The sequence below is a fragment of the Centruroides sculpturatus genome, unplaced genomic scaffold (genome assembly GCF_000671375.1).
Source record: "Centruroides sculpturatus isolate CEXI.00-Female unplaced genomic scaffold, Cexi_2.0 scaffold444, whole genome shotgun sequence".
In the NCBI taxonomy this organism is placed as follows: Eukaryota; Metazoa; Arthropoda; class Arachnida; order Scorpiones; family Buthidae; genus Centruroides; species Centruroides sculpturatus.
Genome location: NW_019384864.1, coordinates 335619 through 351268, shown reverse-complemented (window position 1 = coordinate 351268; position 15650 = coordinate 335619). Strand labels below are relative to the sequence as shown.

Here is a 15650-nt window from a genome sequence, read left to right as displayed (position 1 = left end):
GAGCATGGAAATTCGGTGGTCAAACTTACTTTCAACTTTGTTCGATGATCTCGCTGCAGCTGAATTAAATTTTCTTCCATTTCCTCTACTTCGTCTTTCAACGTATCAACATTAAACAAAAGAGAGGATTTTTCATTATCCAACTGAGCATTGTTGATCATGGCCCTACGATATTTGTCTTCTAGATCATTCAAATGATACTAAATTCAAATTTTAAATCTGTTACACATATTTTCCCAAAATCAATGAAGTATTTCCAAGAGAATAATAACTGATAAAATTACCTTTATATCCCTCCCATCTATGCTGTCTGTTAAATCTTCACTACTTCTGCGTGAACTGCTATACGATGAGGTTCCGGAAACTATAGACGATGACCGGCCCATCTAAACACAAGAATTGAAATTACAATAGAATCTCTTTTTTAAGAGCCACCCCAAAGTGTTAGTTTGCAAGACCAAAATGCTAGCAAATGTGCACTAGCACAACCTATGACATCAAAGGCTCTGTCCCTTTCTTCTTGACTGCATGGTTTTTCCTTTGCTAGCACAACAATAGAGAATATGCTCACTGTTCACAGAATTCAACAGCTAGAGCAGTCACGCTAGCAAGAGAGAGCGGGGAAGATGGATGACTATATGAACATGTCACATGTCGAAAAAGAAATAGAATTTTATCAATGTATGTAAATTACATGATTAATACATTTAGTATTGAAAAGAAAATAGTATAAACGTTGTATATAAGTAGTTATATATAAAAAGTTTTTGATTAGTTAAGTCTAACTAGGCTTAACTAGTCGAAAGTAGGCATGCTGTTTCAAACTTTAGAATGAAAACTGACTGATTACAAGTATAGGTTATAATAAAATCTTTGTTTTATAGCCAATCCACAGCTGTGGAATCCACGTCATGTGGACTACGTTATGTGAGAAAACATTGTGTAGTTTGCAGCTGCTTCATTCCCACGTAGCTTACCTAGCAAAAATGGCTCATAGCCTCATAGGGAAAAAAGGCGGGGCTTGGGAGCATGATCAAGTGTACGTTAGCTCCCACTTCCTGTAGTTTGCGGCAGCTCTAGTGGATCACAGAACAACAGATTCCTCAAAATAAGTTTTTTCCTAGGTCCTGCCAAATCAATTAATTTTACTTCCTTTTAGTGGATCTGTTACTTGGAATAATGGATTTTTTTCTACCCCAAATATGTTGTAAACTTTGCATTTTTTCAATGTTTAGTTAATATTTGGATATTTCTGGAAATTTGTAGAGTTTGATGATGTACATGTTATATTTGAAATATGTACAATCAAAGAATTGTACAAAGAAAGTCAGCCAGCTGATACAATTGAGTAGTAGTCACCTAGTGAACACTGTTGCTGGTCCAAGTGTATGCTGAAATTTAGTGAGGCCATTGAGTATTTCCAAGTTGTGAAGACCTTCCTGATGAGTTCAACATAAATGAACAGGCAGTACTAATTCAAGTGGTGTTGTATTTAATAGACAGAAAAGTGACATTGAAAGAAACCAAGATAGATGAGTTTTTTTTAACAAATCATGAAGTCAAGCAAAAAGTCCTAATTAGCGTATGTAATTTTCCTCCTTTCCGGCTTACAGTATGTACAGTTTCCGTCAGCTTTATCATACACACATATGGCATAATATGAATGTATGTTACAAACATGTGTGTTTCTATGGGATAAAGAATAGAGATCTCAAGAGACTGAATAATTTCAAGTACTAGTCTTTCTTATATATAGGGGTTAAAAAACAAATTTTTTTTGAATAATGGATATTTTCTTGGATATGCAGGAAATCAGTTATATGCGATATGCGATATAACGGACTCTTGTAACAACGGATAATTTTTGGCAGCCTGAGCAATTTGTTAAAATGAGATTCTTTTGTATTCATAATATTCTACATTGATTACATTTTAGACAAGTTATTGATATAAATCAAATCTTATTTTAAGGCAACTTGTTAAAATCATTCTGACAGAAACACTGATTTGTTTATTTTTAGGTATTCAGAAATTTTCTCTACACCAATCCATTGAATATGTAATCCTACTACAAAGCTATCAAATGTTCAAAAGGGTAAATACAAAAATAAAATTTCTTAGATTGATTGCTTGGTGCACAATAACATTAACAATTAGTATAGATTAGATTTAGATTGTATACATTAGTATTAGATTAAAAATAACTAGTATAAATTAATTGGAATAAACACATCACATTATAATGCTACATGATGCTGATTTATGTGAAAGAGGACTAAGATCTACTGTACTCTATTTTGTGGTTCTTTGAACATTAATCCTCAAACTTTTCAGGAATTTAGAAAATTTTTTACACACACACACCACACACATTAAACTGATATATCAGTTAAATAAACATACATAATTTTATATTAAACTCATCACTTGCATTTTAAATCATTTTTTTGTTTGTACGTAACATCAGCATAATTAGTGCTTGAAAATTTGATGTTACTTTATGAATGCCATCATAATGCAATCTTACCAAGACTGCAAAACATAAGCTTTTACAAAGTTTGTGTAAAAGTATTAAACCTTTTCTACATAAAAATAAGAATTAATGCAAGTTCCTATTATTTAAACTAACAAATTCTGTTCATTAACATTCATTCATTAAGTCTGAACAATCTCTTAAAGGTTGGAATCTAAATATAAAAGCAGATATTTAAAGCTTTACTTACTAATATTAAAAAAAAAGAGAGAGTGAACTTTTTTTTATTCAATTATCTTTGCAATCTAAAATACTGAAAATTATTCATGAAGTTAGAACAAAATTTATCAAACTAAAATATAACTTAGGAATGTTAAAATGCCAAACCTATTTTTATATTTTTTAAATTAAAATAATTTTCTGCATAAGCTTTACAATTTACCTTTGTAGAAAAGGCTTCAAAGTCAATGAACATTCCTTCAAAAACTGAGAGGAAAGCCATTTCGAGCTAGCATTCAACACGCAATCAGAAAAATTTTAATACATCAGACAAAAAGAAAAAGCAAATGAGAATGAAGTAAAATATTTAATTTCTTAATATTAAACAAGTATTAATAAAGTTAAGTTTAATGATGAAACTTCCAAAAGAAATTGCATATAATGGATAACAGAGGTTAAACATTGTGTCATGTACCTGTATTGGTTAACAAATATGACATTGCAATTCAAAGCCATGTTATGTTTCAACTTTAAAATCTAACTAGCAGTATAATTTCTTGATGCAAGTAATCTGTAATGTCGAAACGATACATTGACATCAAAATCATATTTTTTGATGTTAAAATTGTCAGAATTAAAAGTACACAAGTTATCTAGAAAGCCATGTTTTGCCATAATGACAAGTTATTTCTAACTTGTTTACAGTCCGAAGGTTTTATAGGACAGATAATTAAAGAGGAATTGCATAAACAAAAACATACCTCTCTCCCTCCTTTAATGTTTCTGCTAGAGTCGCTAAGTAACTCATAATGACGATCGCTCTGCTCATCAGCCTATAAAGTGGGAGTTTTAGTTTATATTCATCTAAAATACTTAAACGATAATGGAGAAAAGCAACAAAAACGACTAGACTTACCTCCTTCTGCTGCTTTTCCAGCTCTTTCATCCGAATTTCCCGAGCCTCGGCTCTAGCCAACCTCCTGGCAGCCAACCGGGCCTCCGCCTGGAAGATAACTCAATTAGATAAATTACATTTATAAAATACACCTTACAAAAGATGCTTCCCCTAGAAGGAACTGATTACTGATTTTTTTTTTTATCCGAACAAACAGGAAAGGTCCAAACCAGTTTACAGGCTCAGAAAAAAAAGCTTATGGTGACTATCAAATTGCAGTGGTTATTAAGGGAAATGTTTTAAAAATTACCTTTCCAACTCGTCCTTAATCACAAAATCGCAATTAATGTAGATCAGAAGTTGAGTAACGATAGAAACTATTACCAAACTCGTTACTTACATAATCAAAAGCTGATGTAAAAAACTGTTGAAACGTCCAGTCCGACCCCCGATCACCTTCCATTCTAATGATGCAACAACTTTGCGAAAACTGGAGGTGTGTAGAAGTAAAAACCTCACCCACCAAGCCACCTGTTTATAGGAATGACGTGTGTCGATCTACGTTCGATTCTGGATCAATCCTCGATAAAGTTTTAACAAAATTATCGAAGTAAATCGTCTGCGTGATCAAACATATTAGGTACAAAGATCGCTGATAACGTATATAAAACGGGGGTGTTAAAAAAACACGAATTTAAATACCCACCCCGCATCACGTGCACGACTTCCCAAGCTTGGATTTTATGGGGTTTTTTTTAATGGAAGAAAAGGATAAAAAGAAGTCTCCTCTATGTGAGCGTGTGCTACGATTGTTACTGTAGCAGCACAGGTAAGAAAGGGTAAGTGGGACGAAGGATAAAGTTTAAAGGAGTGTCGAACGTGAGGAGAATCATAAACGCGTTATGGAGGGAGGGTCGGAAACACAAAGATGCTATTATGTTAATAAAAATTCGCGAACTTAACATCTTTGTTTTTACGCTTGGCAATAACCCAAAAATGTTCCTTAGTTACGGAAGTAACGCCGCACTAACGAAGTTTAAATTTATGATATAGCTTAACTTCTGTTGAGAACCGTCCGTAACACTATCCGAATCAGAAACTATAAAACTGTATATATTTTATGATGATAAGCATCGGTCGAAGAGATAAGTAAGGCGATAAACAGAATAAAAACGGAGTGGTGATAAGAAAATTACCTCGTCCAGATCCCTCATAGCTTAACAGCTACTTTGTTCGTCCTCTCTACACTTCCTCTTCTATACTATTGATTCCAAATGACAATGTAGAGTGAAGAAGAGCAGACGGAAGGGCGCCAAGTCTCGATCTTTAGCTAGTTACTAGAACGGAGCGCAGTGGGGATATAAAACTAGAATAGAGAGCAAAAAAACTCTACAAATTTCGGCCTGTACGCGTCCGAATCAGAGTTTTAAAGCTGTCATAATGCTACTGAAACGTTAGAAGGATTGTATATATAGAAAGCTTAGACATCGCTCAGGAATTGTGTAGTCAGTGAATATTTAGGAGGAAAAAAAAAGGGGGAAGGTCTTCCTCGATTGTTCTGTTTCTAACTTGTTATTGTATGTAAGATAAGATGTTATCGACAACGAAGACTTATCTCTCTGGATAACGTTCCTATACAGGAAGTGAGTCTTAAAATCGTGTGTGAGAAAAGATCCAAGTTCTGTAGGCCAGTAAGTATGTAGGATAAGGATGAAGGCAATGTTTACTTGCTGCATTTTGGTCCTAAATTGTACAGAATGCGCGATACAGTTCGATAAATCTAGCGTGTGGGAAAAAAGAGCAAAAAATATATAACGTGCTAACTGGTGTAGCACAGACCACGCCATTAAATCTAGGTTACGTGGAGTTTTGTAGGTTCTGTTATGTGTCGTGACAGTGGACAATACGCTAGAAAGTATATGATGATGATTAGTAGTCTTATCGTGTGAAAAACTGTGTTATGATGTGCGAAACAGCAGAAAATACGCTATAAGAATCCGGCCATAATAGCAAATTTAATGGTATATAAACACAGTACCACTACATTATGATGATCAGTAGGCTAAAAAGTTCATTATAAGTCAGAAAATAGGGATTAAGAAGTCAAAATGTATCCTAATAACTCTACAATCCATAAGGTAAGAAGAAAAGCCTATAATAGTTCATAATACATGTACAAAATGAGAAGGAATACTTCTACAAAATTGCTTATAGAAACGTTATTATAGTACAGCTGTGTCTAAGTATTAACAGAGAATTACTTATTTAAAATCGCACAATTGTGCTGGAAATGTGAAACGAGATTGCGGATTACAAACTGTATCTTTGTGTGTGAATTATTCACTAATTTCACATTTCCATGTGTTGGTGACAGTTTAGCGGGTCAAAATTTTAACTATAACGACGTTAATTAGGCCACAGTAAAGTGTAAGGTTTACACGAGTGTACAGCTTGCTACGGTACACAAAACTGCAATAAAATTATTCAGCATTAGCGATAACGACTAATCGAGGGTGGAGTCGAATGGCCGAGACACGCAAACAACGCATTAATTACCAGACACGCAGAAAAAACTGGGCATAAACAAGTTACGAGTCGCAAACTGGGGGCACGCTTTGTACCGTTTTGAAAGCGTGGGATGCGCATTATATATCAATATTTTAAAAATTCAAACCTTGAATCTCCGGATGAAGAACAAGGCGGGTAGGATCTTTTCCATGATGGCGAAGTGGCAGAAACAATGAGTTACGAGACGTTTTCGATTGTTTCTTAACAGTCTGTTGAGGGTGTAAATTAACCTCCCTCATGTTTACGTTGGATAAGTAAACGGAATTTGTCCTTGGGTAGTTTTTAAATTTGTGTGAATCGTTAACACGTTGGCGACGAAGGTGATAGCTTGTAACCATTGCATAAGTGTATAAGAGAGGTGAAGGGTGCGAGGTAAGTTCTAGACACGTTTTTTTTTTTATAACTTTAAAATTAATAGGAGCCGAGCGTTATATGCGGGAATAGTTTAATTACAATGGAGCCTTTCACGCTCCATCGGTTACAGCCGAATGTGATCGATCGAATTACAGGAAGGAGCCACTTCCTGCAAGATTTAATAGTGTCGTTTCTTGGTTTCGACCTCGAATGTACTGTACGTTACATACTATAATAATCAGCTTCCGCATTAAAGAACGGAGCGAGATTTTTTTTAGTATTTCTTTGGCGCCGTTTCAAAAAACTCCATTATGCTCTTCTAATTTTGGATCTATTATCTTCCCTCGACTTTAGTTTAAGCTTATTACAGGGCACTACAACGTTCGAGAACGCGTAAAGGTGTGGAGAAAAAAAAATGCTCAAATACCCTCCAGTGTGGCGTGATCTTCAAAAAACCGGCTCCCGAACCGGTCACGTGACTCGCGACGAACGTCAACGAGTAAACAGAGGATGCTGCTGGAGGAGGAAAACATGAAAGTACTTCTATTTATATGCCTCTAAATCGAGTTTGCGGTTTAAAAAAATAAAAATATTCGACTGTTCCTAACGACTCTGGCGATTGTCTTAAGTTCAAAACACTCTAGCAGAACCTGATTCACACTTTGGGCTTAGTCTTTCTTTCTATGTAAATTCCACTACAGTAAACAAGTTCTTTTTTTTTTTCTTTTTTTTATTTTACTCGGTACACAATATGAGAAGGATGAAAGGTGACAGATTTCAGCAAACTTCCAGTTTTCGAATTCTAAATTTAGATTTTTTGGCTGTTTTCCTTGACATTAAGACTTCTGCCCGCAATGTCAAAATGCACATTTTCTGCACTTGCGGAGAATGGGAATTTAATTTGTAATATGCGCAGAAAAGTGGTAGTCGAAATTTGCCATATGGGAAAATGTTTCGCTTATTAACTTGTTGTAAATATTTAAGCTAAAAGAATATACCTATCTTTAAACTTTCGATGTAAATACTTTACTTCCTGAAAATATTTTTGAGGAAAAATTGTTTTGCATGTGAAGGAAAAGTGATTTAAACATGTATTGTAAAAGTTAGTTTAGTACACTAAATTCAGTTGCAGTTTTATTAAACACACATACGAAAAATAAATTAAGTTAAATGTCACCACTCCCAAATACTATGCAAAATACTATGTAAAATTCCTCCTCTATTTCGCTCCCAACAAGAAAAAAAAAATTAATTTGTAAGATCATTCTAACTATTTTGTTGACTACATCCAAAAGAGAAAGAGAATGGCTTCTCATGGACATCATTCGCATTACTTAACAAGAGAATTGTTTGTTTTCCACGGCTCACTACATACATCTTTAAAATCCGTAGTAGACAAAACACTTTTGGATTCGTAGGTTTGCTTTATTGTCAATTTAAATAACCACACGTTTTTTTCAGTTCTATTTTAAATTGTTCTTCATTGTGCTTGGATAATTGATCATTCTCGAGAAATACTGGATTAAATCCAAGTTAAGGCACTAATTAGTTGCATTATTTATTGAATTTTAATACGAATTTAATGAGAAAAAAAATTATAACAGACAGCTTAATAGTAAATTGTTTAATTTTTACATTATGTATTTGTTTAAATTCATTATTTTTGCAAACTATTAATAATAGAACCAGTACTATAGGATGTCAAAAATTTGCTATTTTTCTTTAGTTATATTCAGGGTTCATACTCAAATTTTTGATTTAAATTCCATGAGTTTCCCTGACCCTCAAGTCTCTTACACATTACAAGTATGGCACATTAACAAAATAAAACATCACTTGACTTACTACGTACATACACTATTGCTTCTCCAACTTTTTAACTGGTTATTTTTTCTAATTAAGAGTTATATATATTTTTTTATAATCAATGAATTAGTAAAATTAAAAATAAAATAAGAAAGACAAAATTATGGCATGTTTTCTCTACATGAAACTAAAATGTTTTATTAAATAAATATAATTTATCCTGTTATTAATTCATAACTGTAAAACTTTGTGGCTTTGAAAAAAGAAACAAGCCATTAATTATTATTAAAATAATCTGTATAATCCATGTACAAAAGTGTAATTTATTAAATTTACCCCTTAATAAATTTTCCAAACTTTATAAAATATTAATAAACTGGGAAAAAAAAGTTTCAGAAATCAGAAATTGTTTTGTTATGTGATCAAAATTATTAAACTGTTTTCTCTCAAACTGCATAATTAATATAGCAGTTTTAAAATTTAAAAATAACAACTGATATTGTTATATGCTAATATATTTTGTGTGCTATAATTTTGGGAAAATTTTGTGTATGTTTGGTGAAATTTTTGATCTTGAAAATACTCTGCACCTCTTTTCATAATTTGTATTGTATCACAATACTTCTTACTGCCAGCAGATAGCTACACTTGGTCAACCATACTGTCAGCAAACAAAATCAACAGGCAACCAAGGAAACAAATCCCCGACATTTCCTTCTTTTTGACGATTTTTAACAAATTTCCCAACTTTCCATGACTTTTTCCAAACGCTAATGAAAATCCCTGATTTTCCAGGTGCATAGAAACCTGTACACAATAATTTTAAAAAATTCATTTTGTGACATGACCAATTTTTTATGTAAAGTTATATGGATAAAAACATGATGATTTGCAAACAAGAGTCTAACTTATGCTGATAGAATTACAAGAATTAAATGTACTAAATGTCAAATATTTGAATGCTGTTTTAACTATGAGAAAACTAATGCATCCTTTGTAAAATATGGAAAAACTATGGTTTGTCTCCAATGATTAAGTTAAACTTACCTCTCTAGCAATCTGATCCAGAGCTTCATCTTCGGCAGAATAGAGTCTGGTTATGGGTCGGCGTCTTCCGCTCGGCGGAGTGGACATTTCGAGGTTCCAGATTGAAGATTAATCTAACTTGAAAATTTACATGAACCTCTCCCGTCCTGGAAAAAAATCAAAACATTGAGAACTTAATAGCTTCCTAATGAATAGGTATGCTTTTCTTAATAGTGACAAAACATCAGAGGACAGAACTGACAAATACAGAATAGGTAAGTCTGAAGCCAATAATTGTATATAGTTTTCACTACTTATAACTAAGACTAGGGCATGTAAACACTAGAAATCTTATAAGTTTTTACTGCCTGGATGTGCTAGCCTTAGTTATAAGTAATAAAAATGAATGATCTTGTAGTATAAAGCTATGCATTACAAGGGTTACTTAGGAGTACAAGCTATAATAGTTTCTTGCATGAGAGTTGCTTCCACAAGAATGCTATAATAGTATTGTGTGTCCACACAAGAATTATACATTTAAGTAATTACTATATTGTTTTGTATTTACATTTCGGTATAATCAGCAAGTCTCATATCTTCACAATGAATCAGTAATGATAAAAATGCACATAGAAACTAGGCTCAAGTTTTGCACACACAATTAAAATATCTGTATCAATTAATTATAGATTAACTTATTATTTTAAGCTACAAAAAATTAGATTTTTAAGAAACAAATTTTTATTAAACTATTTACAATACTAATTACATTAATTACATACATTATTCAAATTTATAATATACATTAGTACTCATTAATAATTAATACTGAATGACAAAATTAAGATTTAATCTTTAAACTATGTCAATAAAAATACTGAAACCATTATCTAATAAATTTAGTAATTGCATCTGGTGTTCTTTATTGACTATTGTCATTTTATAAATATAAAAGTGGCACTTGGCCAAATAAAAAAAAAAAAATAGAGGGAAATCCTTTTTGCGGAAGCAGAGAGGAAGCATCATAATTGGAATTCAATTGTTCTTAAAATGTCAATTATTTTTAATCAAACAAAAAAATTAAATTAAATTGACCCTTTCTTTTATTTAACTCATTCATACATTTAATTGCATGTTAATGGAGTTTACATGTTACTTTAAATTATTAAACATTTTATGAATTTACTGTATGTAGACTACTACATAATTTGATGGCAATTGTGGATGCAACAAGAACAAGTTCTCAGAATAAGTGACAATTTTCTGGGGAAAACGATTAAAAAGTTCAGAGATACCAGGTTCAAGAAAATGTTTTGAATACTGATTCAAATTTTAAATTGTGCTCAATACAAAATTTAATTATTGCTATCTAAATGTCACTTAAGATGAGAATTTATAATTGATTTTTGTCATTATAATTGATTATATTTAGGTAAACTATTATTTAATATTAAATTTACATAATACAATATACTTTCTACAAATATATACAGTACTACATAATTTTATTGAAAGGCTATCACAATTGTAACCTTTATTGCTTTATATACCTCCTAAAAAAATTAAAGGCTAATTGATAAATTTGCATAAATTCTATTTAAAGTTTTCCCCAATTAAGTTATTTTTAGTAAAAAAAAATCATTTAACTATTTAGAAAAATCTTTCATCTATTAAAAGATACAAAATTTCATTTTTTGGCAAGTCAACGCTACAATATCAAATGCTTTTTTTTTGCTATAAATAGTTAAAGTTTTAGTACAAATATCCTGATAAAAACTATTACACAATCTAAAGAAAATTTAATTATTAAGTTTATATTGTAATTATGAATTTATTTAATGTTTACTTTTTCATTATTATTTATTGAAAAGAGACAGAAAGATAGAAAGAAATGTGAATAAAGTTTACGTCAAGCAGGATTTAGAGGCAAAAAATGCCTTTCATTAATAATAAATTTACTTAATTTTGATTAACTATTATATTTGAGGTAAAATTCAGAGACTATATACACTCATATTATTATTAAATTAACAATTTTGACTGTTTTAAAACTGTATACTTTCCTTGTAGAAAATCTGTACCCTTGAACAAAATAAGCAATTGTTTCTTTAATAGTTGAGGAGGTGGTTGTTGTATCTATTATATTAATAGTTATGTAACTTAATAATAAATTGTTAAATATGTTAAATATGTCCTCTGTTTCAACATATTAAAATGGTCTTTAGAAGAATTTATCCATAGTATAACAGCATGTAAAGTTAACAGGTAAAAAATACTATCTTTGGAGCCTGAATCTGTTCAAATTTAGAGTTAATTTACCTATAAAAGTAGTAAATATTGTAAAGAACTCAAATTACAAGCAACTGTTAGCTTCTATTCACTCAAAAGGTCATTTTAAGTGCAATTTGCTAAGACAAAAATAACATATAATCAATGCAGTGACTATAGTAAACTTTGTAATAAAGTCTTGCAAGATGCTGTTTATATTTAATTTTTAATAGTTTGTTCTTTTGACTTTCTATAATTTATAATAGAATTTTGTTTTAAAAACCACTTAAATAAGTATTTTTCAATTTACAGGTCGTGACCTCCAGATCACAATGTCTTAGATAATGACGCGTCTTCTAGGTATGATAACATGTAATCCCCTATAAAAGATTTGGTAGTGTTTCTACGAAATTTGACAATCATTTTGATTAACAATAATTGATCAAAATGCTTGTTCAATTATCAAATATCATTATGAGTAATGACTATTTTGTAACTGCTTATGCAACAAATAGCCACTTTATAATCTTCATAACAAAAATACATGATTGATAGTTAAAAAATAAGGTTTTCGCATTCTGGTTCTTCCAGTAATTAGGTATGACGCACAAATTTTACAGTTCAATAATCTAGAGTGCTGGACAATGCACATTATATTGACTGATGATGCTAATTTTTGTACATTTTCGGAAATATGTGACTAATGTGGTTGTATGGATGAGTTCATTATAGAATCTACCTGTACGAAGTATTTTTCTAAAATTTTATTCATTATTTAACATATTCTAGTCACCTAACTGATTACAATACTTAACACTGAAAATAGTGCATTGTTCACTATAGTAATAATTTTATTATAGTTTAATTATCATTTCAGAAATGCATAAATATAAATATTTATAAAAAAATTAAACTTTGATGTAATTTACTAAGTTTTATATAAATTCTTACTAAAGGAACTAAGCGTAATTGGTTACTTTGCAAAATGCTCATGTGACAATAGAAATGAAAGGGCAGCTATTTTAAGAAACCTTACCAATAATAGATGCAAAGTAATGAAAAAAGTAGAATAAAGTACTTGTAAAGCTTTCTATAAAACTATTTTGTAAATTAAACTCTCAAATCCTGTTCATAAATCAAGTTAAGAAACAATATTATCAATGGATTTTATTGTATTAAGAGTATACAGAGACACAAAATCTGAAAGTTTTTGGCAGAGTGATTAATTCTCTCACATTATATTTTGTGCGAGAAGATAAATGTCAACATTCGAAATGAAAAGTAACAAATGGTATTCATCAATAACCAGGTCATTGTATTGTTACTTTTCAGTTTGAGAATGCTTCTCCTCTTATTAAAGACATCTCCTTTGTTATAAAGATTTATGCAAAGTAAAGATGCAATTGTGAAAAAAATAATTCGAGGATAGCCTTAGTGTTCCAGTTTAAAGTATTAAATTATAAGAATATGTATTTAAAAAAACAAATTCAGTTAATTATATTTATAGTGACAAGTCTACAGGTGCTTCTTGTAGCATTGTAAGTTAATGGAAGATAAATTGTGTAATTTGTACATTAATTAATCTTACAAGATGTAATTTATAAGCCGTAAATAAAAAAGTGAAAATAATTTAAAACAAAACTTTGTCATTATTTAACAAATATTCTGTTTATTTTATCACATTATTAGCTTATAATAGAGTAAATTTACAAATTTTGTATTATAAAGTTAATATTTAGCTGACATAAATAAGAGAAATAACCTTTGACATTCAGTCACTATTAGGACCATCTGTACGCAAATATACTATTAGTTAGACTTTGGTGCAATGAAATGAAGTGGACTATATACTACAGAATATCTAATTACAATCCCAAAAACTAATGTACTTAAATATATGAATAATTACAAGAAAAAAAACTACTTTGATCCACTTTTACATATAAAATTATCAAATATCAAAGACAAAAGTTTAAAAGTTAGACTTTCTTTTTCGTCTGTAGAAACTTTTCTTTTCAGTTAACAGTTTTTGCTGAGCAAACAAAAATTTGTCACAGACTAGAAGTGTTTTGTAAAGAAGTGACGACGACCTACTTCAGAAAACAACATGAGAACGACACGAGGTGGGATAACTATTACAAAGTTACTCAATTAGGAGCCAGAGAGAACTGTATTTGATAGTAATTTACATATTAAGAAAACTTAGCACTTCCATTTGCTTTAAATATATAAATTGCAACAATTGGGGATAGATAAAAATACTTAAAAGTCAAACTTCTATTTTCTTAGAAAATATTTTTGTTGTTTGTCTGGAAAGTAAAAATAAACAATGTAGAACAGTTTTGTAAAATTGCAACAATAATCTTCAAAAATAATAAGTGCATGAATTAAGGTAAGTTTCTAGTTAGAATATCTATTGTAAGATTTAATAAAGATAATCATATTATTTTTTTAAAATAATTTCATTCACTCCAGTATACAAATTGTTACAAATATTACAAGTAAAGGAATATTTTCTTTCTTGTAACCACTTTTTCACCAATTTTACTTTGTTCAGAAAACATAACCTGTCATAACATAGAACAATTTTGTATGCAATAAAATGTGATCCTCTTTGAAGAAAATATGTTTCGAGAGAAAAAAATCATCACATTCACGTCCGGAAACAAACATTTCAGTCGTAAATCAGTTTTGTTAAGAATTGACGGCACTCTCTTCCGAAAAAAGTTTGCCTCGATGGCATACTTATGGACGAAAATTAAATCCGTTATAAAAACGAGCACAGAAAATCCCACTTTACAGAATAATTTTCTAAGGTAATGTCCTACAGGAAACATCTGTTAAAAACCAATTGCATGAAACGTAACATTTACATCTAAACATCAAAATTATTCAATTTTGACTTAAAAAATTAGTTTTAGGAGTAACAAACGGATCACGGCCTGCTGCAAAAAATAATTACGAAAGATCGTATTTTCACATCTAGAAAATGGAAATTTCCCACACTTTTAAGCAACTTTACGAAGAAACAAAACGACAGCAAAATAAATTTAAATATTTGCCTCCAGTAAATAAAAATTGCAAAAGCAACCGTTGAGGAGTTTTGTTCTATATAAAAGTTTCGTCAGGAACAGACGATGACTTCATCCGACCCGCCGCAAAAGTAATTAAAAGAAACTGTTACGTTCGTATTCAGAAAGTGGAAATTCGTCACAATTTCAACAATGCCGTTGGCTTCATTCTCCAAAAGACATCTGCTACAAAACGGCGAAGAAAGGCTACGTATTCGGTAAACACGTTAATTTATAGAAAAGGAAACCGCACAGAAGTAGAAACCGCAGCAGATTTTTGCCCAACGAAGGCTCGGCGGCAAGTTTCCTCCGAGTAAGCCCGTCGCTGGAGCAAACGTAAGGGCCTGCCGCACTCCAAACACCACACACAAAAACAAACATTCTAAAGGGATTAAGCATCAAACCAGTCTAAAAATGCCACTAAACTAGGTTGATGATAAAACAGCACACAAATATAAAACCTTATGTAGGAAATAATGCAGTTTTAATGCTAATTAAACATAAAAAACACAATAAATTAGTAATAAATGTATAGAAAAACAAGAAATTAAGCAATTAAATGGTAAAAACTGTATAAGAAAGGCACAACTTACCTTTAAAGTCGTCTGTATGCATTTGTATACGTTAAAAGTTGTTATAAAATGGAACAAGAATAAAATCAGGTTGTAATTTGGTTAAAAGAGTCTTGATGCAGACGTTGGGAGTTTCTTAAAACGCAACAACTTGGAAGTTAAAAAGGGAAGAAGTCAGCAGATGTGGGGGCGATGTCCGGTTGCTATTTGTGGTAATGGGGCCCTGACATTAAACTTAACGCTAACGAAATCTATCGGAAACCGTACATTTCTCCATTTATGTTGACGACGAGGAATAATAAACAATAATCCATCGTTTATCTTCCAAAAAATACATAATTTTACAAAACCGACAGACGATAATTTCATCTCCCAACCTATAGTTGCCAGATACGACT

General features: G+C 31.0%; 1 protein-coding gene across 4 annotated transcripts in view; it reads right to left on the bottom strand.

Moving 5' to 3' along the window:
- LOC111630734 (leucine-rich repeat flightless-interacting protein 2-like) overlaps nucleotides 1-15650 on the bottom strand; it is a 19041-nt gene extending 3391 nt beyond the window's left edge. The window contains exons 1-6 of one of the 4 annotated variants that reach the window (XM_023374884.1): nucleotides 15274-15650; nucleotides 9363-9508; nucleotides 3609-3695; nucleotides 3454-3525; nucleotides 285-386; nucleotides 30-200 (exon numbers count right to left, since the gene is read on the bottom strand). In XM_023374884.1, the coding sequence (XP_023230652.1) occupies nucleotides 30-200; nucleotides 285-386; nucleotides 3454-3525; nucleotides 3609-3695; nucleotides 9363-9449 (519 nt within the window). In that variant the 5' untranslated portion in view covers nucleotides 9450-9508; nucleotides 15274-15650. Of the gene's footprint in view, nucleotides 1-29; nucleotides 201-284; nucleotides 387-3453; nucleotides 3526-3608; nucleotides 3696-3987; nucleotides 4709-4783; nucleotides 5786-6261; nucleotides 6789-9362; nucleotides 9509-15273 lie in introns of those variants that run through there. The other 3 variants (XM_023374886.1, XM_023374887.1, XM_023374885.1) reach the window with 3 other exon arrangements.